Source organism: Heterodontus francisci, chromosome 10, assembly GCF_036365525.1.
Source record: "Heterodontus francisci isolate sHetFra1 chromosome 10, sHetFra1.hap1, whole genome shotgun sequence".
NCBI lineage: Eukaryota > Metazoa > Chordata > Chondrichthyes > Heterodontiformes > Heterodontidae > Heterodontus > Heterodontus francisci.
In genome coordinates, this window is record NC_090380.1 from 21,429,695 (window position 1) to 21,454,457 (window position 24,763).

Here is a 24,763-nt window from a genome sequence, read left to right on the forward strand (position 1 = left end):
TTGACCCTGAATTTGGTAGGGCCCTACGAATAAGGTTAAATGAAGAGGGATGGAGTATCAACGCCGGCATTGACCAGTTGAGCCGAATGGCCTATTTCTGTGTTGTAGACTCAATGGGGAGAATTTTAACACAGAAAGGTGCGTGAGATTGGGTGCAAATGGAAAGTTAAATCGGGCAAAATCTCCAAGCATGCAGGAAGCCTGCCGTAATCCGTTGACTTCCACATTTTCCTCCAGTGCATTAGGCTGTGTGCAAGCTGCCCCCAAGGGAGAGGCGGGTTGTCAATTGGAATATGTTAATCGCTCAATTGCAGCAATATTGACATGGATTTTGCATTTCAGCTTTGTTAACTTTAACTTTCCTGTTTTTGCTATACAGATGGCAGAAAACCCGCCAGAACTTCCCAGGACTCTGTCGTTTGGACCACAGTTGGTCACAAGATACATCCAGGCTGCATTAAATGTAATTTCTTTCAAAATGGACCAAAACAAATGAATGGGTGAGACAAGACTTTGGGGGTACAACTTTAAATTGAACTTGTATTTAACTAGGCTTGTTTAGATATCAACTGTATTCACAGTCTCTGGTATTTAACATAACATCTCCAGTTACCCTAATTACACTGAACATTCACTACATATCTACTGTAATACAGCTTATATGATTGATTCCCTATTATGGGTAATGACCTCAGAAATGTCACTTGTTATGTGACAGTCCCAAATCATGAATCTACTTAACAAGCTGCCTGTGCTGGCCAGCATTTATAATTTAATAATTTGATCAGACACTCAGACCCGATATTTATGGGAAGGAAGGGAGGGAGGGGGGAATGCAAAGAAAATCTGGCAAGGCCGGGCACATGGAGGTTCTGCCAAATTTAATGTGAGTCACAATCATGACATGGGGAGGTGGCCGAAAGCTTCTTTGAGGGGGTGAGGGAGCACTCCTGCTCCTCTTGGTCCACAAGGAGTGCTGTAAAAGGCACTTACATTACTGTGTGGAGCCAGCAGCTCCCACCTCCCTTACATTGCCGAGAACAGCCCTGGAAACCCACATAGCAACTGGTAAATTTAAGTCAAACTCCCAATTGAACTCTCAGAGCCTGATTTAAATATGTTAACAAAGTGTCCTTCCTCTTCACAACACAACAAAGTTGGACAGCACATGCTTTCAAATATCCAGTAGATTACAAATCATCTTTCTCTCTTATTCTTTCTTTGGCATACCTTTGTAGATCTCTGTAATATCCACTGAATATAAACGAGGAATTATTATCTTTTGCAGTTAGAACAAAGATTGAAATACCTGTACAGTCTTAAGCTAAGGACTATAGAAGTTTAACCCTTCAAACTGGAAAGGTTTGCTCTGGATTTGGTGTCGCTGTTTATATTTGCAGTGAAGTAAGGGCTAGCGGATGGCAGTGTTAAGAATGGTGGTGTTAATGGTGGTGTGGGACTATTGGTTTATTGGGGATAGAGAAGATAGTTCAGGTAAAAAACTCTTTAATAGTTCCACCTCTTCATGCTGCTCCACCTCCTGCTCCTGAAACACTTCTTGCTGCCTAGGTGGTGCAATGGGCTGGCCCCTTGTGATGGCAAAGGTACGGAGCTTGGGTTAGACAACTGCAAATCTGGATAACCTGATCGGTCCAGGCAGTGGAGCTGTTGCTTGAGCAAAATAACTACTTGTTCAATTACATTGCTAGTGGCAGTATGGCTCTCAATGTAAGCCAGATTTGCAGCTGAGTCCGTGTTCCTGACAGGAGTCATGAACCAAGTCCGAAGGAGATATCATTTGTTACTCAGTAGCCAATGTGCAACCAACAGCCCTGATTGCAAAAAAAAGGCAGCACATTGAATGGCGCAAGATGAAAGGGTCATCTTGGGGCACAGCCCCAAAGTATGTGCTGCTTGTGGTTGCAAACCAGCTGTAAATTGAGGGAGTGGAATCCCTTACAATTGATAAATGTGCCAGATTGATGGTGGAGTCCTTATTACAGGGTAATATGGGAGCAAACTATGACATCACACACTGAGGAAATCTGCCATGAGTGTGAATGTTAGTGCTGTCTCATCCTGCTTCACTCGGTTCATGGGGAAGGTAATGTGGGTGTTCTTCCTGGTGTAGAGAGCCTCATTAACTTCCCTGATACAACAGTGGACTGAGAATTGTGAGATGCCACTGATGTCACCTGATGCAGCCCAAAATATATCCCTGGCACATACGTTGAGGACCACAGTGACTTTGTTGGCCACAGGCAGTGCTGTCTATTCGCTGCTGCAAGGCTTGAGTTGTAGCTGCAGCAGGTGACCTAGCTCACTGATAAGCTTCTTGGTGAAGCACAGAAATCTCACGCGTTGCTCCTTGGGGATATTGAGGAATGAGAAAAGCTGCCCAAAGACCTGCTATAGGTCTGGCCTCCTGTGCACTGCCCTCCTCCTCCTCCTTCTCCCTCTTTCCCAGCTGTTCCTGCTCTCACCTGTGTTCCTTGTTACTCCCCTGCCTAAGTCAGTCCCAAAGGCAGTCCTACCAGAGTGCCCATGACTGCAGTCAAACAGTTTATAAGGCAGCCCAAAGCAATGCAGCACCAGCATTGTCTTCCTGCATGGCAAAGCACTGCTGAAGGGTCCTTCTTACCTTTTAGCTCCACAAATAGCTGAGTGTGTTTATCAGGTGGTGATTCAGGCACAGGGGCATTGTGTATCAGAAAAGGGTCCTCCAACAAGCGTCAGACCCTAGCTTGAATATTTGATTCATTGCTTTAAATGGATGCCTACAGAACAGCCTGATCCAATTTGGCAAGCGACACATTCCTTGTGTTTAATGACCCCATGCAGCTCACCTACCATGTTGGATGCTTAGGTGCCTGTTTTGCATTTGAAAAACGTGTGGGGGTGGTGGGGGGTCATCAAATTTCTAGGCCAGAGCTATACCTTCCTGATTGGTTGAGCTACACATTGATTTAACACCTGACATATTATATAGCTTATTCCTGCAGCTGCATTCCTATCTATTCAAGGATAACTGCCTTCTGAAGCATAACTCACATCCTTTAATTTTTAACAACGTGGTCAGAACTGATATGTTTTAGTTACAGCATAACAACAGCTCCTTTCCATCGAGTGACGGAACTATCTCCTTGTTTCTCCCATTAGAAAATTGGAAGTGTTTCTGAATTAGCCCTCGAGAAATCAGTTCAAATAAAACAGGGTATGTTGGTTAGTCGTAGTGTTTTATTTTGTGGTAATTTACTGTTGAAATATGTGGCTGATTGTTTTGTCTGAATATTACTTTGTAAATTTTACTCTCTTCTCAATATCCATTTCTCAACAGGCTCAAGAATAAGGAGGATCTCAGGGGTCTACAATATACAGTTGCTGATTGCCATGGCTAGCAGAGCTCAGGAGGCAAGTGTACACAACTGAGTGAAATTAAATAGAATTCCATAGAATTTTACAGCACAGAAAGAGGCCATTCAGCCCAACTGGTTTATGCCGGTGTTTATGCTCCACACGAGCCTCCCCCCACCCTACTTCATTTCAGCATTACCAGTGACAGTGACTGACAGACATAGTATAATTGAGTTCATAGAATCCTACAGCACTGAGGGAGGTCATTGGGGCCTGTGATGGCTTTTTGAAAGGGCTATCCAATTAGTCCCACTCCCCTACTCTTTACCCATATCCCTGCAGATCTGCCCTTCTGAAAGTTATCATTGAATCTGCATCCACTACCCATTCAGGCAGTGCAGTCCAGAATGTAACAACTCGCTGCATAAAAACATTTCTCCTCATTGTCCACTGGTTATTTTGTCTATCACCTTAAATCTGTGTCCTCTGGTTATTGACCCTCCAGCCAGTGGAAACTGTTTCTCCTTATTTACTCGACCAAAATCCTTCTTAATTTTGAACAACACTATTCAATTTCCCCGTAACCTTTTCTGCTCTAAGGAGAACAACCCCAGCTTCTCCAGCCTCTCCATGTGACTGAACTTCCCTCATCCCTGGTACCATTGTGGTAATTAGGTTCTGCAGCCTGTCCAAGGACTTGACATCCTTCCTAAACTCCAGCTGATGCCTAAATAGTGATTCATAAAGGTTTAGCATTACTTCTTTTGTACTCTATGCCTCTATTTATAAAACCCAGTATCCTGTATGTTTTTATAAAAGCCTTCTCAATATGTCCTGCGAATTTCAAAGATTTCTGTACATAAACCCTCAAGGCTTTCAGTTGCTTTTAAAATGTTATCATTTAGTTGTTATTGCCTCTCCATATTTTCCTTCCAAATTACATCATTTCAAACTTCACCCATTAATTTCATCTGCCATGTGTCCGTCTGCCCATTTTACCAGTCTGTGTCATCCTAGGAACCCTGTTACTTTTCCTCCTCACTGTTTACTACATTTCTTCTCAGAAGAGGGAGGGGAAAGGGGAGGAGGCAGTGATTGGAAGGGGGAAGGGTAGTGATTGGGAGGGGGAGGGGGAGAGATTGGGAGGCGGAGTGGGAAGGGGGCAGTGATTGGAAGGGGGAGGGGCTATGGTCAGGAGGGGGAGGGTCAATGATCGGGATGGGGAGGGCTCTGGTTGGGAGGGCGAGGGGGAAGGGCAGTGATAGGGAGGGGGAGCGGCAGTGATTGGGAGGGGGTGGGGCAGTGATCTGGGATGGGGCAGTGATCTGGAGGGGGAGGGGGAGTGAGTGGGGCGAGGAGTGGGTCAGGGAGGAGGTGACTGAGAGTTTGCGGTGGTGAGGGAGGGGATGACTGGAAGTGGTGGAGTGAGGGCAGGGTGTTGAGTGGGATTGGGGAGGTGAGGGTGTGGGTGACAGGGAATGGGAGATGAGGAAGGGCGTGACCGGGAGTGGGTTTGTGAGGGGGGCCTGACTGGGAGTGGGGGGGTGTGAGAGTGGTGTAATTGAAAGTGGGGGGGGGCGTGAAGGAGGGGGTGACTGGGAGTCAGGAGTGAGGGACCGGATGATTGGAATTGGGGGTGAGGGAGAGGGGTGACTGGGAGTGGGGACATAAACGAAGGGGTGACTGACAGTGGGGGGGTGTCTGAGGGGACCATGTGACTGGGAGACCCCTCCTTCAGCCGCCTTTCTAATATGTTCTTAACTGTCTGTATTCAGTCGCTAACTCTCAGAGTGGCATCACTATAATCCACAGTGTTACAAAAGTGCTTCCATCTTTTAAAAACATTTTTGAGGGCTTGTATTAAAACTGAAGAGATTCCATGGATGTGTTTTTTTACCAAGTACATCGAAAGGACACTTGAGGTGTTGTTTGAAAACGTCCGTGCTGAAACTGCTTTGGACTCAGTAAACAACAGAACCCCTGGTGACTTGGGGAAAAATGTTTACAGAGAAGCCACATGTCAAGGTTTATGGAGGTCAGGAGGTCAACTCTCTGTCTGGGGTCTGGACATTGTTTTCAGTTTAGTTGGGGTATGAACTGTTTAAAGACAGTTGGTGTTTTCCTGCCAAGGAAAAAGAAACGACCCAGCTCATCTCCTTCTCTACCTCTTTGAAGAAATCCTACAAAAATCCAGTGTGGGAGAGCTAAAATCCCTGGTGCTGCATAACTCCTGAGAAGTTGAGAAAAATCCTGCAATTCAACTGCGTGCTGGCGGAAAACCCTGATGCCACAGTTCTCCTGGAAAGCCTACTAGAATAATTCTTGACATCTCCAGAATGGACTGCTTCTGAAACGATCCCCAGTGGCCCACCTCTATATACCCAGACGCCAGACCAAAAAAGGGACAACTGACTTCTTTCCATATCTTTCTTCCTCAAGAATTAGCATATATTTGGCCAAAGTAGTCTTTTTTTGTCTCTATTGTAACAGACCTCTGCAGAGGGAATTTCTGTATTTTTCCAGTGTGTGTGCAAGTGTAATTGGAGAATTTAAAACGGGAATTTTCATATTTCAATCGGTTTGTTAATGCTTTGCTTCGTTACTGGTTGAGTCTTGTTTTATAATAAACTGATAATTTTGTTGTTCATTAAAGAAACCTGGTTGGTGTATTTTATTCTGGGATAAAAAAATTTGAGTATATGATCGGCTGTACTGGTAACCGGGCAAACATTTAAATATATGTTGTGACCTGTGGAGAAGTGGAACTAGAAAAGACAGTGCACTCCTCCCACCTCAGTCTTAACAACAGCTAACAGCTCCGTGTGTGTAACAAAGTTTCCACTGCTCCCAGTCCTAAACCTGCTGCATTTAATCTTGTATCTAGACTCACCATGATCATTTGCCTTAAACCTGCCATTCTATCAACTTTTTCTAAAGCCTTGTCCACTGGAGCTACTGCTTTTAAATGACTTTTGTAGTTGGAGCAGATGTAGCTGGCACCTTTTTTATTTTGTTATTTTAAAAGCTGTTTCCTGGGTTAGGATGCAGTGATCAACCTGACTTCTGTCCAAGAACTTGCCAAAGACCTGGGCTTTCAATGGACCATCGTGGCTTGTGAGCTGGGATTCACCAGGGCAGAGATCAGTCGCTTTCATACAGCCTCTGCGCAGAAAAAGGTGCAAGCAAAGAAAATGTTAGAGAGCTGGTATGTTGAACATTCCATCACTAAATCAAATAGTCTTGAGGTGTTGTGTCTCACTGGTAATTCCTAATGTTTCTGAGCTAGTAAATGCAGTGACCCTCCCACCATTCTGACATTGTACACTACTCTCCAAACCTGCAAACAATGGGCCCAGTCTCCCAGTGTGCATGGTGACTGGATGAAGTCCTGAATGCGCAGTTGTAGGAATGGAAGAAATACCTTCCATTTATATGGCACCTTTCATAACCATAAGACATCCCGCACCACTTGAAGTAAACTTCAGATGAAAGTGGAGGGGCGTTGGAGGAGGATGGTGTGGTCAACCATGTCAAAGACTGCAGACAGGCAAGAAGGAGGAGGAGGAATAGTTTACCTTTGTCACAGTCACATAGGATGTCATTTGTGACTTTGATAAGAGGCATTTCAATACTATGGCAGGGGCGGAAACCTGATAGGAGGGATTCAAACATGGAGTTCCGGGAAAGATGAGCATGGATTTGGGAGACGACAACACATTCAAGGACTTTGGAAAGGAAAGTGAGGTTGAAAATAGGTTGGTGGTTTGCAAGGACGGAAGGTCAAGGGTGGTTTTTTTTGAGGGGAGGGGTGTTGACAGCAGACTTGAAGGAGAAGGGGATAATACCTGTGGGGAGAGTGAACGATTAACAGTATCAGCTAACGTGGGAGTAGGAAGGGAAGTTGGGAGGTCAGCAGTTCAGTCGGAAAGGGTCAAGAGATCAGGAGGTGTGTCTCATGGACAAGACGAGCTCAGAGATGGTATGAGGGGAGATAGGAGAGAAACTCAAGAAGGATGCAATTTCAAGAACTAATATTGGGAAGACTGGCACCATTGTCTTTCATCCCTGCCACAAACTCCATTCCCTACCCACCTACTCCATCCCACCAACTGTTTGGGGTCAAACCAGACAGTTTGTAACCTTGGTGTCATATTTGGCCCCGTGATGACTTTCCGACCATATATCCACACCATCACTATGACCACCTTTTTCTACCTCCATAACATCGCCCGACTTCACCCCTGCCTCAGCTCATTTGCTGCTGAAACCCTCATTCATGTCTTTGGTACTTCTGGACTTGAGTATTCCAATGCACTCATGGCCAGCTCATCCAAAACTCTGCTGCTCAGATTCTAACTTGCACCAAGTTCCATTCACCCATCACTCCTTTGCTCGCTGACCTACACTGGATCCCAGTTAAGCAATGCCTCGATTTTAAAATTCCTTGTTTTCAATCTCTCCGTGGCCTCGCCCCTTGCTGTCTCTGTAATCTCCTCCAGCCCTACAACCCTCTGAGATCTCTCCACTACTCCAGTTCTGGCATCTTGCACATCCTCAATTTTAATTATTGCACCATTAGTGGTCAAGGCCCTAAGCTCTGGAATTTCCTCCCTAAGACTCTATTCCTCTGTACCTCTCCCTCTTCCTTTAAAGAAGGCTAATAGAATGCTATCCTTTATTACGAAAGGAATTGAAAATAAAAATAAGGATGTGATGCTTCAGTTATACAGGGCATTGGTGAGATCACATCTCAGATACTGTGTGCAGTTTAGATCTCCTTATTTAAGGAAGGATGTAAATGCGTTGGAGGCGGTTCAGAGGAGGTTTACTAGATTGATATCTGGAATCAGGGGGTTGTTTTATAAGGAAAGGTTGGACAGACTGGGTTTATTTGCACTGGAGTTTAGAAGAGTGAGGGGAGACTTGATTGAAGTATATAAGATCCTGAACGGTCTTGACAAGGTGGATGTGGAGAAGATGTTTCCTCTTGTGGGTGAGTCCAGAACTAGGGGGCACTATTTTAAAATTAGAGGTCACCCTTTTAGGACAGAGATGAGGAGAAATTTTTTCTCTCAGAGGGTTGTGCGACTTTGGAACTCTCTCAGAAGGTGGCGGAGGCGGGGTCATTGAATATTTTTAAGGCGGAGGTAGATAAATTCTTGGTAGACAAGGGAATCAAAGGTTATCAGGAGTAGATGTATCTTTTGAGCTGTTTTCTCCTAATCACAGCTTTATTATGACGAATGGAAGCTTGTCTCCTGCACCTGAGCCTAGATTTTCTGATCACCGTGATTTAAAACACTGGTGGTAACGAAGGATTACTACCTTTGTTAACGTCAGTTCTGTCTCTCAGTATTGAGCTGGCTACATGGGTGCTTATACACATGCACAGCTTCTCTCCCAATTTCAAATGAATTGTGAGTCCATGAAGTATAAGACTGTCCTGGTGAATCTCACTCAATACACTTCATTTACGATTTACATTGTGTTGTCTAAGTGCTTTGGGATGTTCAATGCATAGGCTATACAGGAGCAGGAGTAGGCTATTCAGCCCTTTGAGTCTTCCCGTCATTCAATTAGATCATGGCTGATCTGTATCTTAACCGCATCAACCTCCTTGGTTCTGTATCCCTCAATACCCTTGCCTAACAAAATTCTATCAATCTCAGTTTTGAAATTTTCAATTGACCCCTGAGCCTCTACAGCTTTTTGGGGGAGAGGTTCCTAATTTCCATTACCCTTTGTGTGAGGAAGTACTTCCTGACATCACCCCAAAACAGCTGAGCTCTAATTTTAATGTTATATCCCATTGTTCTGGACTCCGCACCAGAGGAAATAGTTTCTCCACCTACTCTATCAAGTCTTCGAACCATCTTAAACACCTTAATTAGATCATCCCTTAATCTTCTATATTCAACGTAATACAAATTAGGCAACCTGAACCCCCTATATGGACTTCCATTGCTTGAAGCTTGTGCTGGGAGCACTAAAGAATGTGAAAATGAGGCTTTTAAACATAGGTGCCTCTTAATCAGATTGAGGGATGGTTTAATCATACTGTGTATCACTGGGTTTAATTAGATGGGAACTGAAAGTATAGAGCTGGTGTTGTACTGTTCCCGGATACAGGAGAGCACCAATTTAAGTATCCTCCCATTTCCCAATATCCTTGTTAAAGATGGGAGTCAAGAAAAGAAAAACATGCATTTATACAGCACACTTAAAACTTCAGGATGTCCCAAAGCTCTTTACAGCCAACAAAGTACTTTGAGGTATTGACTGCGCAGTGCCTCAAAAAGAAAGAACTTGCATTTATATAGCACCTTCCATGACCTCAAGACATCTCAAAGTGTTTCAAATGGCCTAGCAAGCTACTCAGTTGCAAAGGGCAATTAGGGATGGGCAAGAAATGATGGCTTAGTCAGCGACGCCCACATCCCACAAATGAATTTAAAAAATGAAGTCCTTTTGAAGGATAATCAACAAACATCAATGAGATAAATGACCAGATAATCTGGTTGAGTGATAATTGTTGACCGAGACACTGGGAGAACTTCCCTTGCTCTTCAGCTGAGACAACAGACCTGGTCTTGGTTTAGTGTCTCATCCAAAAGGCACTTGAAACACTGTAATGTTAGCCCAGCTTCTGCGCTCATGTCACAACCTGCTGACTCAGAAGTGAAAGCACTACCACTGAGCCATGGCTTCATTGTTCTGGTCACAGTAGAAATGGGAAAATGAGAAGGCAAAGGGTTGGTGCGGATACTATATATTGAAACTTAAAATAACTGCAAACCTTCACAATTGTTATTGGTAGTTGATAAAATTATACAATAATGAAAAATAACTTGTTTTTAAGAAAAAGATTCTGGAATGTTTGAAAACTTTTATTCTTGTTTAGGTATGAAAAATCATGGAACAAAATGAACAAAACAAAGGTGCTGCAGGATGCTCTGGAGAGGGCTGGGCGAAAGGACTTGGCAGATAAACTGCGGTGTCTGCACTGGGGGCACCAGAAACTCAGTAGCCGTGTGGAGCTGCCCTCAGCCTTCCCATTCCTCATCACTATACACAAGACCATCAATAACAGGGAGGGTCTGCAGAAGATCAATCAGCTCAGCCATAAATAATAAGGAAAGGCCTTGTCTTCCAGCAGTGCTTTAGAAAATATGTTGGTAAACTTAAAATATTGCTTCTGTTGTACAAATCTATAGCAGAGTGCAAAGCATAGTAAAAACTGCAAACTTTGCCAGTAGTTCTGTATTTTTCCCCCACTATTTATAACCTATCTGATACTTTTTGGTCCAAACACCATTCCTCAGGGCACCATAACCTTACTGCCTGCCTCCTGCTAACAGCCATCTAGAGCGGGTATCTTTGATTGTATGAGAGAATCCTACAGTGGTTCAGCATCCAACTCCCCCACCTCTCTATGGGGAAATATCAAGCCTCTGCTTGGTGCATTCCCCAGTTGGAATCAGGAATTCTCTGTAAAGATATGAATCCGCATCCTGCCAACACGCAACACAGAACATTGAGCGCGAACACATCGCAGCACTGCTGCATCTTTAGACCCTGGTTAGGCATCAGTTAGAATGTGTGGTGAGTTTTGGTCTCACCTGGTGGTAGATAATGAGGCTTTCGAAAGCGTGCAAAGAGCCACAAGATTACTCGCTAGTTTAAAACAGCTTTGCTACCCAAATAGGCTGAACAAGCTGGGCCTTTATGCTTTGGAGAAGTGTAAACTCAGGGGTGATTTGATCAAGGTTTATAAAATAAAGAAGGGACTAGATTAAAAGCAAAATAATGCGGATGCTGGAAATCTGAAATAAAAACAAGAAATGTTGGAAACACTCAGCAGGTCTGGCATCATCTGTGGACAGAGAAGCAGCGTTAACGTTTCAGGTCAGTGACCCTTCAGAACTGGGGACTAGATTGTATTTACATGGAACAACTAGAGCAACTAAATAGGGTAAAGAGGACCGGGGGGGGGTCACACATCAAGTTGTGTCAGGATAGAATTAGGTGGATGTCAGGAGGTTTATCTTTCCTCGAGAATAGAGGGCCTGAAGAATATGTTGCCAGCTCATTCCAACTTGCTGTATTCCTTAAACAAGGAGTTGGACCTGACTCTGGCTGGGGTGGATATCACCTCATACAAAATGTACATAGAATTTACTGCTCAGAGCAGCACATTCAGCTCAACATGCCCATGTCAGTATTTATGCTCCATTCCAGCCTCCTCCCACGCTTCTTCATCTCAATCTATCAGCATATCCTCTATTCCTTTCTCCCTCATGTGTTTATCTAGCTTCCCCTCAAATGCATCGATGCTATTCATCTCAACTCCTTGTGGTAGCGACTTCTATACTCTCTCAGGGTTTTCATCCAGGTTTGCGCCTCTCACAAGGGATTACATGGCTCCAGAAAGGGTGGGGAGTATTTGTATCAAGATATGTAGGGCATCACAACTATATTGGACAGGCTAGATAGGCCAATAACTCTTTTTCTGTCTGCCATTTTCACATGTTCGTATGAGTTCCAAACTTATGGCTTTACCCATTAGGTGACTGGATCAAACAGCTACTGCAGCAACCTTCCTGCAATTGGTAATTTCTCTAGGTTTTCATAATATTGTACCTGTTCTTGTTATCAATTAATATATCTGTTAATTCCACACGCTTAAGCAATGATGGTTGGCAGTTGTGAGCACTTTTGATTTCTTAAAACAGGGTGCTAATTGCTACAGACCAGAAACTGAACTGGAGCAGCCACATAAATGCCATAGCTACAAGAACAGGTCAAAGGCTGGGAATCCTGCAGAAGTAACTCACCTCCAGACTCCCCATCTACAAGGCACAAGTCAGGAGTGTGATGGAATACTCTCCACTTGCCTGGATGAGTAGAGCTCCAACAACACTCAAGAAGCTCAACACCATCCAGGACAAAACAGCCCGCTTGATTGGCAGCCCATTCACAAACATTCACTCCTTCCACCACCGACGCATTGTGGCAGCAGTGTGTACCATCTAACAATGTGCACAGCAGCAACTCGCCAAGGCTCCTTCGAAAATCCTGGAACTCCCTCCCTAACAGCACTGTGAGTGGCTCACCACTACCTTCTCAAGGGCAATTAGGGATGAGCAATAAATGATGGCCTTACCAGCAATGCCCACATAACTGGAATGAATAAAAAAAAGTTAGCCTTCTTGGAAATGTCTCTCATTAGGAAAGAGGGTTACAAAGCTATCCTGAAGCATGCTGTCTTTCACTTCGACAAGCAGTGCTATGTTGATTAGGCTGTGTTTCATAATCAAGTTTGATAGTTTCAACAATTGCTACAGGAGAAAATTAGTAAGGGAAAGATTTCTCATCTTGATCTCCTTTCCATTTAAATATTTGACTGTTATTTTTATATGGAAACAAATAAGTTTAATCAAACGCATATCACTTTTTTTTTTACAAAAACTGTAAAACCAGCACTCGCCATTGCCAAGGGAGACTCCAGGCAGCCCTGATGTGCAGCTGAATGAGTCATCCCTGACACTGGGCGCTCCACTTTGGTGCTACCTGAAGGTTCCTGTTTCCACACCTCCTCAGGACTCCATCAGAGATTCACGAGTGTTTCTAAAGGTGCAATAACACAAGACATATGTGAATCAGAAGCTATGGACTTCAGCCCTACTACAAACAGCCTAGACAAGCACGATGAGAGTTTTAGTCTGTATTTTACATGGAGAGCTGAGGAGTGGCTGCCGGGACTGGAAGCGGAGGCTGCTGGTGCCCTCGACTCGATCCCTAATTGCACCACCATCTCGCACTGGCCAGTTGATTAACTGCCGTTAGGCGGGGGTGACCGACCATTCTGGTGAAGCCTGGCTCGGGTATAAAATTAAAACCCGACCCGGGCCCGATCCGACAACAGCCAACCCGAACCCGAACCGGGCCCGAGTCCTTTAATTTTTTTTAAATGCCCGACCCAGCCCGAACCTGACACATGCAGTCAGGTTTGGTCAGGTAGCCAGGCTTTACTGTAGAGTGCAGAGTCTGGACTGCACATTTCCCGCTTTGACGTTCTGAATGTACATTTGAAGATTACTTCCCAGAGCAAGGCAGCACTGTCCACGTCCAGCCCGACCCGACCCAAGCCCGAATGCTGGCGTCGTCGGGTCTGGTCGGGTTCGGGTCGGGTAGCCTCGCTTTACATTCCAGGGATGGAAGCGAGCATTGAGGTGGTGACCATGGTGTCAGGCGACACCGATGTGCTGGCGTCATTTTTAAAGGGTTACCAGCACTTCCAGAAGTCAGCTGAAGACTTCCCTGAGGGCCAAGACCTACCTGAAGGCCCAGGCTGCCCTGATGACCCAGCCAGCAGTCCAGGCCTGCCAGTGTGAGAAAGCCTACTGGTCAGCGAAGCAGGTATTGTGCAGGCCGGAGGAATGAGGTGCTTGTCGGCATGGCAAAGCGAAAATCCCAGATGGCCTCATGGTTCAGTGACGACTCCCTGCAGGTTCTCTTCCAGGCTTCTCAGGAAAGGCAGGAGCTCCTCTTCTCCAGACACAGAAGGAGGAGACCTCCCCACCGAACCAATCAAGCCTGCATGGAGATCGCAGAGGAGCTCAGCAGCTGTGGGGTTGCTCAAAGAACCTGACGGCAGTGTCACAAGCTCATGAATTACCTTATTTGTTCCACCAAGGGAAGTACCCCACACCTCAGTTCCCTTAGGGGTTTACAAATGGCTAGCTGTGAGGGTACAATTGTTGGATAGGGAAAGCCTACCCAGTCAGTGGCTGTGGGGTCAGGCCACAGCAGTTCCTGTAAAAGGAATGGCTGCATCTCAATCAACAGACACTCAATTACCAGTGTCAACCCTTGCAAGGTCACTCCTGAGTGGCCGAATGCCATGCGCATTTGGGTGCCCCCATATTGGACAGCTAAGCTGCCACCTGCTATGGCATTGTGCGAGATATTGTTGGGCAACTAACATTCCTTTTTTTTGTTCCTGCAGGAGAAGAGAGCCCACGATGCCAAAGAAATGGCCCAGACCAGCAGAGGGGTGCCACGCCTCACCATCCTCAAGCCCAAGGAAGAAGAGGCTCTGGAACTGGCAGAGCTACATGGTGGTTGCTCCGTTACAGATGGTGAGGCAATAGTGCGGGTGAAGAGAGTGAGTAGCCTCATGTCTGGGCACAAGGGAGCCTTGGGCAAGTGCAAGGGATGGTGCTCCTGTATCCTACACTGCACATGCATCGATCTGAATACCAGCCGATTCTGGAGGTTCGTGTTTGCAAGGGCAACACCCTTTGATCTATTGGTTCTCTCATGCAGGGCATCCACAAAGACAGAGAGGAGGAGGGGGTGGATTAGTGGTATAGTCACTGGACCAGTAACCCAGAGACCCAGGGTATTGCTCTGGGGACAAACTCATCTGGTTCACTAATGTTCTTTAGGGAAGGAAATCTGCTGTCCTTACCTGGTCTGGCCTACATGTGACTCCAGACCCACAGGAATGTGGTTGACTCCTAAGTGCCCTCTGAAATGGCCAAGCAAGCACTCAGTTGTATCTAACCGCTACAAAGTTAATAACGAATGAAACCGGACAGACCACCCGGCATCGACCTAGGCACCGGAAGCGACAATGGCAAACCCAGCACTGTTGACCCTGCAAAGTCCTCCTTACTAACATCTGGAGGCTTGTGCCAAAGTTAGGAGAGCTGTCCCACAGACTAGTCAAGCAACAGCCTGACAGTCATACTCACGGAATCATACCTTACAAACAATGTCCCAAACACTGCCATCACCATCCCCGGGTGTGTCCTGTCCCACCGGCAGGATAGACCCAGCAGAGGTGGCAGCACAGTGGTATATATTCGGGAGGGAGTTGCCTAGGGAGTCCTGAACATCGACTCCAGACCCCATGAAGTCTCGTGGCATCAGGTCAAACATGGGCAAGGTAACCTCCTACTGATTACCACCTACCGCCCTCCCTCAGCTGATGAGTCAGTACTCCTCCATGTTGAACACCACTTGGAGGAAGCACTGAGGGTGGCAAGGACGCAGAATGTACCCTGGGTGGGGTACTCAATGTCCATTACCAAGAGTGGTTCGGTAGCACCACTACTGACTGAGCTGGCCGTATTCTAAAGGACGTAGCTGCTGGACTGGGTATGCGGCAGGGGTGAGGGAACCAACAAGAGGGAAAAACATACTTGACCTCGTCCTCACCAATCTGCCTGCCGCAGATGCATCTGTCCATGACAGTATTGGTAGGAGTGACCATCGCACAGTCCTTGTGGCGATGAAGTCCCGCCTTCACATTGAGGATACCCACCATCGTGTTGTGTGGCACTACCACCGTGCTAAATGGGATAGATTTCGAACAGATCTAGCAATGCAAAACTGGGCGTCCATGAGGCGCGGTGAGCCATCAGCAGCAGCAGAATTGTACTCAACCACAATATGTAACCTCATGACCCAGCATATCCCCCACTCTACCATTACCATCAAGCCAGGAGACCAACCCTGGTTCAATGAAGAGTGCAGGAGGGCATGCCTGGAGCAGCACCAGGAATGTCTCAAAATGAGGTGTCAACCTGGTGAAGCTACAACACAGGACTACTTGCGTGCCAAACTGCGTAAGCAGCATGTGATAGACAATAGTTAAGCGATCCCATAGCCAACGGATCAGATCTAAGCTCTGCAGTTCTGCCACATCCAGCCGTGAATGGTGGTGGACAAGTAAACAACTAACTGGAGGAGGTGGCTCCATAAATATCCCCATCCTCAATGATGGGGGAGCCCAGCACATCAGTGCAAAAGATAAGGCTGAAGCATTTGCAACAATCTTAAGCCAGTAGTGCCAAGTTGATGATCCATCCCGACCTCCTCCAGATGTCCCCAGCATTACAGATGCCAGTCTTCAGCCAATTCAATTCACTCCGCATGATATCAAGAAACGTTTGAAGGCACTGGATACTGCAAAGGCTATGGGCCCTGACAATATTCCGGCAAAATACTGAAGACCTGTGCTCCAGAACTAGCTGCACCCCGTATAGCTACAACACTGGCATCTACCCGGCAATGTGGAAAATTGCCCAGGTATGTCCTGTGCACAAAAAGCAGGACAAGTCCCACCTGGCCAATTACCGTCCCATCACTTTACTCTCAATCATCAGTAAAGTGATAGAAGGTGTTGTCTACAGTGCTATCAAGCGGCACTTGCTTAGCAATAACCTGCTCAGTGATGCTCAGTTTGGGTTCCGCCAGGGCCATTCAGCTCCAGACCTCATTACAGCCTTGGTTCAAACATAGACGGGCGGCGCAGTGGTTAGCACCGCCGCCTCACAGCTCCAGGGACCCGGGTTCGATTCTGGGTACTGCCTGTGCGGAGTTTGCAAGTTCTCCCTGTGACCGCGTGGGTTTTCGCCGGGTGCTCCGGTTTCCTCCCACAGCCAAAGACTTGCAGGTTGATAGGTAAATTGGCCATTGTAAATTGCCCCTAATGTAGGTAGGTGGTAGGGAATATGGGATTAATGTAGGGTTGTATAAATGGGTGGTTGTTGGTCGGCACAGACTCGGTGGGCCGAAGGGCCTGTTTCAGTGCTATATCTCTAAATTAAAAAAAAATAAAAATAAATAGACAAAAGAGCTGAACTCAAGAGGTCAGATGAGAGTGACTGCCCTTGACATCAAGGCAGCATTTGACCAAGTATGGCATCAAGGAGCCCTAGCAAAACTGAAGTCATAGAGAATCTCCACTGGTTGGAGTCATACCTAGCACAAAGGAAGATGGCTGTGGTTGTTGGAGGTCAATCATCTCAGCTCCAGGCCATCACTGCAGAAGTTCCTCAGGGTAGTGTCCGAGGCCCAACCATCTTCAGCTGCTTCATAAATGACCTTCCTTCAATCAATTAAAAAGTCAGAAGTCGGGATGTTTGCTGATGATTGCGCAATGTTCTACATCATTCGCAACTCCTCAGAGTTGTTCTGTGTAGAAACGCAGCAAGACCTGGACAATATCCTGGCTTGGGCTGATAAGTGGCAAGTAACATTTGCGCCACACAAGTGCCAGGCAATGACCATCTCCAACAAGAGAGAATCTAACCATCTCCCCTTGACATTCAATGGCACTACGATCGCTGTATCCCGTACTATCAACATCCTGGGGTTACCATTGACCAGAAACTGAACTGGAGTAGCCATATAAATACCGTGGCTACAAGAGCAGGTCAGAGGCTAGGAATCCTGCAACAAGTAACTCACCTCCTGTCTCCCCAAAGCCTGTCCACCATCTACAAGGCACAAGTCAGGAGTGTGATGGAATACACTCCACTTGCCTGGATGGGTGCAGCTCCAACAACACTCAAGAAGCTTGACACCATCCAGGATAAAGCTGCCCGTTTGATTAGCACCCCATCTACAAATATACACTCCCTCCACCATTGATGCACAGTGGCAGCAGTGTGTGCCATCTATAAGATGCACTGCAGCAATGCACCAAGGCTCATTCGATAGCACCTTCCAAACCCGCAACCTCTACCACCTAGAAGGAAAAGGACAGCAGATGCATGGGAACACCACCTGAAAGTTCCCCTCCAAGTCACACACCATCCTGATTTGGAACTATATCACCGTTCCTTCACTGTCGCTGGGTCAAAATCCTGGAATTCCCTTCCTAACAGCACTGTGGGTGTACCTACCCCACATGGACTGCAGCAGTTCAAGAAGGCAGCTCACCACCACCTTCTCAAGGGCAAATAGGGATGGGCAATAAATGCTGGCCTAGCCAGCGCTGCCCACATCCCATGAATGAATAGCCGTCCACCTCTGAGCAGGAGGGAGGGTGCAGCATCACAAATTTTCCCCACACCCTCCACCAGTGCAGATACTCTCACGCCAGTGGGTATCCATTTGCATTTAGATTTGGGGTCAAAACCTGGTGAGCATCACAGACCAGCCTGAGCGGCTGTCGGAGGCTGTGACAACCAAGGCCACTGATACTCGGTGGAATGTGGGCGCCGATCTTGATGCCTGCCTAAACTAAAACCTTCTGCACTTCCGGGGTCCGAATCCCTCTATTCCCATCCTATTCATGTATTTGTCAAGATGTCTCTTAAACATCGCTATCGTATCTGCTTCCACCACCTCCCCTGGCAGCAAGTTCCAGGCACTCACCGCCCTCTGTGTAAAGAACCTGCCTCGCACATCCCCTCTAAATTTTGCCCCTCTCACCTTAAACCTATGTCCCCTAGTAACTGACTCTTCCACCCTGGGAAAAAGCTTCTGACTATCCACTCTGTCCATGCCGCTCATAACTTTGTGAACCTCTATCATGTCGCCCCTCCACCTCCGTCGTTCCAGTGAAAACAATCCGAGTTTATCCAACCTCTCCTCATAGCTAATGCCCTCCAGACCAGACAACATCCTGGTAAACCTCTTCTGTACCCTCTCCAAAGCCTCCACGTCCTTCTGGTAGTGTGGCGACCAGAATTGCACGCAATATTCTATGTGTGGCCTAACTAAAGTTCTGTACAGCAAGAAGAAGAACTCCAGTTTCCACGATCTATCCACAAACTGAAGTCCCTCAGGGTGGCACAGTGGCTAGCACCGCAGCCTCACAACTCCAGCGACCCGGGTTCGATTCTGGGTACTGCCTGTGCAGAGTTTGCAAGTTCTCCCTGTGACTGTGTGGGTTTTCACCGGGTGCTCCAGTTTCCTCCCACAGCCAAAGACTTGCAAGTTGATAGGTAAATTGGCCATTGTAATTTGCCCCTAGTATAGGTAGGTGGTAGGGAATATGGGATTCCTTCAGGATTAGCATAAATGGTTGGTTGAAGGTCAGCACAGACTCAGTGGGCTGAAGGGCCTGTTTCAGTGCTGTATCAATGAATAAATCTCTGGAACCATTTTCATAAATCCTTTTGACACTCTCTTGAATGTCTTCACATCCTTCCTAAAGTGTGATGCCCAGAATTGGACACAATACTCCAATTGAGGCCGAACCAATGTTTCATAAAGGTTCACCATAACCTTGTTGCTTTTTTACTCAGAAGCCCAATATCCTGTATGCCTTTCTCATTCTGCCCTGCAACCTTCAACGATTTGTGGCCTAGTATCCAGTGGAGCAGAGGCAGGACCCCAAATACTGGGCTTTTCTGAGAGGGCACTCACCTCGGATGTCTGGCAAGATATTACCCCCAGGGCATGACTGGAGGCAAGATGAGGGAGCATGTGGAGCAGTAATCTAAACAGGAAAGCCCTCTGTGCAGAGGAAATGCCCGAGTGATGGCTCGAGTTATGTTGTGGACGTTCCCGAGGGAGGCTTCAGGGTCTCGGCCAATGAGCAACTCCATGCAAACAATGTTGAGATTCAATGGAATCACTCCACATGCTTAGGCCTCTTCAACCCCCCCCCCCAACTGAGTCTGAGCCATTTGTGGATTTTAGTACATGGATGAAACTCTCATCCAATTCTTTGTTATCTCCAGACTCGAATATTCCAATGCTCTCCTCATCAGGCTCCCAACTTGCACCCTCCATAAACGTCAGCTCATCCAAAACTTTGCTTTTGATATCTTCTCTCACACCAAGTCCTGTTCACCCATCACCTCTGTGCTCACTGACCTAAACATTGGCTCCCAGTCCGGCAACGCCTCCATTTTAAAATTCTCTTCCTTGTTTTCAAATCCCTCCATGGCCTCAGCCCTCCCTATCTCTATAATCCTCTCCAGTCCTACAACCCTCCGAAATATCTGCACTCCTCCAATTCTGACCTCTTGTGCATATCAAATTTTCATCTCTCCTCCTTTGGTGCCCAGGCTCTAAGCTCTGGAATTCCCTCCTTACACCTCTCTCCTCTCTCTTCTTTAAGATGGTCCTTAAAACCTACCTCTTTGAGCAAGCTAAAAACGTGTTTGATAACGCTCCTGTGAAGCACCTTGGGACCCTTCACTTCACTGAAGGAGCTATATAAATGTAAGTTGTTGTTGTTGTTGTTGACACTGGAGCAGCTAATGCCTCTGATGACATCCAGCCTGCTATGCCACTGCCTGCATCCCTGACCCTGGTCACCTTTGCAGCAAGGACTCTCCTCTCCACCAATGTTGTGTCACTGAAACTCATCTCATGTAGGTGGATTTATGGAGGAGTAGCTCAGACAGACTAAGCAATCCCTCAGATTGGGCAGATCCCCATATTCCTTGCAGCTTTATGTAAAACAGCAGGCTGTCATAATTCAGGCTATGCCTCCAGCAGAAATTGTCAGCAGCACACACCACTTTGGATGAACTTACAAGTGCAGGATTGGAAGGTGGAAAGCTACAACCTGGCTGTGAATTCACACAAGTGCCTGACCCACCTCCCTACAAGGGGGTCTCAAAACCACAGCAGAGGCCCAAAGGAGCAAAATTGGGCCATGTAGCACCCATTTTCTTTGCACTATGTGCCACCTATGGATCAAAAATGGGGTCTGAGATGCTCGCGCACATCTTGGTAAAGGGCTTTGTGCATGCGTACCTAACGACTGCAAGCATGCAGAGCAGCAAGACGACACGCCACTCATTACGCTTAGACACCAGCACTGCCATTTTCAAACTGCACACTTCAGTCTACACTTTGTCTTAACCTCACATAACTAAAGACCACCTTAAATGGAATGAAGGAGCCCCCACCACCATCCCCAACCAGCACTATTTAAAGGGATCATGAACTACTTACAGGTTAGTTGCTGGATTATTTCTTCCGGCTGTTTTTCCTATACTTAGAAGAAGTTTCAGTTGTCTACAGGTAGTGGTCTGGCTGGTGCTGGAGTACTTTTAAAATCTTCTGCTGAAACAAGTTGCTTCGAGACATGGGTGGCTTGGTAGGGTTTCCTCTGGGAATTGACCATGACTGGGAGAATAAAGAGAGGCAACACAGAGCAGGGCAAGCTGTTAGAAGAGGGAGGAGGAGAGCAAGAAGAGTTCTCAGCAGAAGACCATATCTGTGGAGGGTCATCAGGGATCAATCCTCATTACTTCAACCTCAGCGAGGACCAATGCATGAGATGTCTTTGCCTCACAAAAAGAGGTCGGAATTGGAATCTGACAACTCCTGTACCACAATTGCACCTCAAAGCATAGTAAAGACAGCTTTGTCTGTAGCTGTCAAGGTTGAATAGTGCGTGCGAGTTGTGAATTGTGGGTACGAGTCTTGCAACAGTGCTAAGTGCGTGAGGATGAGGTAAAGCACATGAATTGAAGGGTTGACTCCTGATTGAGAGAGATTGTTGTTAGATTGGCGATAGGGTTACAGTGAATTGAGCAGTGAATGATGCGAGTGGTGCAGTTGCTAGGATATGCTATTTGATGCTGAACTCACTAACCTTAACAACTCATGTCAGATCGTTAAACTTCTTCCTACATTTGGAGCAAAAATCCTGGCATTGACCTCCACTGCTACTTCCTCCCACTGCCTTCTGAGTACATGACTGAATGGCCTGTTGCCCCACTGTGGATACAGGATGTCTCTCCTTCTCGTCACATCTTGCACCAAGACTTCCAGTGCATTTTACATAAACCTTGGTGCTCGCTCTCGCGCATGCCCAGCCATTCCTCAAAATATCACAGCGCAGGTTCACTTTTCAAAGGGTTCATATCACTTCTTGCAACCACAATTAGAATTAGAATTAGAACATTACAGCGCAGTACAGGCCCTTCGGCCCTCGATGTTGCGCCAACCTGTGAAACCATCTGACCTACACTATTCCATTTTCATCCATTTGTCTATCCAATGACCACTTAAATGCCCTTAAAGTTGGCAAGTCTACTACTGTTGCAGGCAGGGCGTTCCACGCCCCTACTACTCTCTGAGGAAAGAAACTACCTCTAACATATGTCCTATATCTATCACCCCTCAACTTAAAGCTATGTCCCCTCGTGTTTGCCATCACCATCCGAGGAAAAAGACTCTCACTATCCACCCTATCTAACCCACTGATTATCTTATATGTCTCTATTAAGTCACCTCTCCTCCTCCTTCTCTCCAATGAAAACAACCTCAAGTCCCTCAGCCTTTCCTCGTAAGACCTTCCCTCCATACCAGGCAACATCCTAGTAAATCTCCTCTGCACCCTTTCCAAAGCTTCCACATCCTTCCTATAATGCGGTGACCAGAACTGCACGCAATACTCCAGGTGCGGTCTCACCAGAGTTTTGTACAGCTGCAGCATGACCTCGTGGCTCCGAAACTCGATCCCCCTACTAATAAAAGCTAACACACCATATGCCTTCTTAACAGCCCTATTAACCTGGGTAGCAACTTTCAGGGATTTATGTACCTGGACACCAAGATCTCTCTGTTCATCTACACTACCAAGAATCTTCCCATTAGCCCAGTACTCTGCATTCCTGTTACTCCTTCCAAAGTGAATCACCTCACACTTTTCCGCATTAAACTCCATTTGCCATCTCTCAGCCCAGCTCTGCAGCCTGTCTATGTCCCTCTGTACCCTACAACATCCTTCGGCACTATCCACAACTCCACCGACCTTAGTGTCAAACGCAAATTTACTAACCCACCCTTCTACACCCTCTTCCAGGTCATTTATAAAAATGACAAACAGCAGTGGCCCCAAAACAGATCCTTGCGGTACACCACTAGTAACTAAACTCCAGGATGAACATTTGCCATCAACCACCACCCTCTGTCTTCTTTCAGCTAGCCAATTTCTGATCCAAAGCTCTAAATCACCTTCAACCCCATACTTCCGTATTTTCTGCAATAGCCTACCGTGGGGAACCTTATCAAACGCCTTACTGAAATCCATATACACCACATCCACTGCTTTACCCTCATCCACCTGTTTGGTCACCTTCTTGAAAAACTCAATAAGGTTTGTGAGGCACGACCTACCCGTCACAAAACCGTGCTGACTATCGCTAATGAACTTATTCTTTTCAAGATGATTATAAATCCTGTCTCTTACAACCTTTTCCAACATTTTACCCACAACCGAAGTAAGGCTCACAGGTCTATAATTACCAGGGCTGTCTCTACTCCCCTTCTTGAACAAGGGGACAACATTTGCTATCCTCCAGTCTTCCGGCACTATTCCTGTCGACAATGACGACATAAAGATCAAGGACAAAGGCTCTGCAATCTCCTCCCTAGCTTCCCAGAGAATCCTAGGATAAATCCCATCTGGCCCAGGGGACTTATCTATTTTCACACTTTCCAAAATTGCTAACACCTCCTCCTTGTGAACCTCAATCCCATCTAGCCTAGTAGTCTGAATCTCAGTATTCTCCTCGACAACATTTTCTTTCTCTACTGTAAATACTGACGAAAAATATTCATTTAACGCTTCCCCTATCTCCTCTGATTCCACACACAACTTCCCACTACTATCCTTGATTGGCCCTAATCTAACTCTAGTCATTCTTTTATTCCTGATATACCTATAGAAAGCCTTAGGGTTTTCCCTGATCCTATCCGCCAATGACTTCTCATGTCCTCTCCTTGCTCTTCTTAGCTCTCCCTTTAGATCCTTCCTGGCTAGCTTGTAACTCTCAAGCACCCTAACTGAGCCTTCACGTCTCATCCTAACATAAGCCTTCTTCTTCCTCTTGACAAGCGCTTCAACTTCTTTAGTAAACCATGGCTCCCTCGCTCGACAACTTCCTCCCTGCCTGACAGGTACATACTTATCAAGGACACGCAGTAGCTGCTCCTTGAATAAGCTCCACATTTCGATTGTTCCCATCCCCTGCAGTTTCCTTCCCCATCCTACGCATCCTAAATCTTGCCTAATCGCATCATAATTTTCTTTCCCCCAGCTATAATTCTTGCCCTGCGGTATATACCTGTCCCTGCCCATCGCTAAGGTAAACCTAACCGAATTGTGATCACTATCACCAAAGTGCTCACCTACATCTAAATCTAACACCTGGCCGGGTTCATTACCCAGTACCAAATCCAATGTGGCATCGCCCCTGGTTGGCCTTTCTAAATACTGTGTCAGAAAACCCTCCTGCACACACTGGACAAAAACTGACCCATCTAAAGTACTCGAACTATAGTATTTCCAATCAATATTTGGAAAGTTAAAGTCCCCCATAACAACTACCCTGTTACTCTCGCCCCTGTCGAGAATCATCTTCGCTATCCTTTCCTCTACATCTCTGGAACTATTCGGAGGTCTATAGAAGACTCCCAACAGGGTGACCTCTCCTCTCCTGTTTCTAACCTCGGCCCATACTACCTCAGTAGACGAGTCCTCAAACGTCCTTTCTGTCGCTGTAATACTCTCCTTGATTAACAATGCCACAACCCCCCCCTCTTTTACCATCTTCTCTGTTCTTACTGAAACATCTAAATCCCGGAACCTGCAACATCCATTCCTGCCCCTGCTCTACCCATGTCTCCGAAATGG

The 24,763-nt window shown here is 46.4% G+C and overlaps 2 protein-coding genes across 3 annotated transcripts in view; one reads left to right on the plus strand and one right to left on the minus strand.

Annotated features, from left to right (window-relative positions):
• The first annotated feature begins 3,091 nt into the window (after window positions 1-3,091).
• On the plus strand, window positions 3,092-11,243 carry wu:fc50b12 (uncharacterized protein LOC103911624 homolog). The gene is made up of 4 exons (XM_068040221.1): window positions 3,092-3,214; window positions 3,338-3,411; window positions 6,396-6,559; window positions 10,256-11,243. The coding sequence occupies exons 2-4, from the start codon at window positions 3,391-3,393 to the stop codon at window positions 10,482-10,484; spliced, it is 414 nt and encodes a 137-aa protein (XP_067896322.1). The 5' UTR covers window positions 3,092-3,214; window positions 3,338-3,390; the 3' UTR covers window positions 10,485-11,243.
• The window catches only part of ptchd1 (patched domain containing 1), a 207,588-nt gene continuing 189,214 nt past the window's right edge, over window positions 6,390-24,763 (minus strand). The window contains exon 5 of one of the 2 annotated variants that reach the window (XM_068040206.1): window positions 6,390-6,516. The gene's annotated coding sequence lies outside the window, so the exon portion shown is untranslated. Of the gene's footprint in view, window positions 6,517-12,942; window positions 12,982-24,763 lie in introns of those variants that run through there. The other variant, XM_068040209.1, reaches the window with a different exon arrangement.

Excerpts from the sequence above, each read along its gene's own strand:
- wu:fc50b12 (XM_068040221.1), top strand. The coding sequence starts at position 3,391 with ATGGCTAGCAGAGCTCAGGAG. Across the intron at positions 3,412-6,395 it reads TGGCTAGCAGAGCTCAGGAG|GATGCAGTGATCAACCTGAC; the intron begins GCAAGTGTACAC and ends TTCCTGGGTTAG. Across the intron at positions 6,560-10,255 it reads AAGAAAATGTTAGAGAGCTG|GTATGAAAAATCATGGAACA; the intron begins GTATGTTGAACA and ends ATTCTTGTTTAG.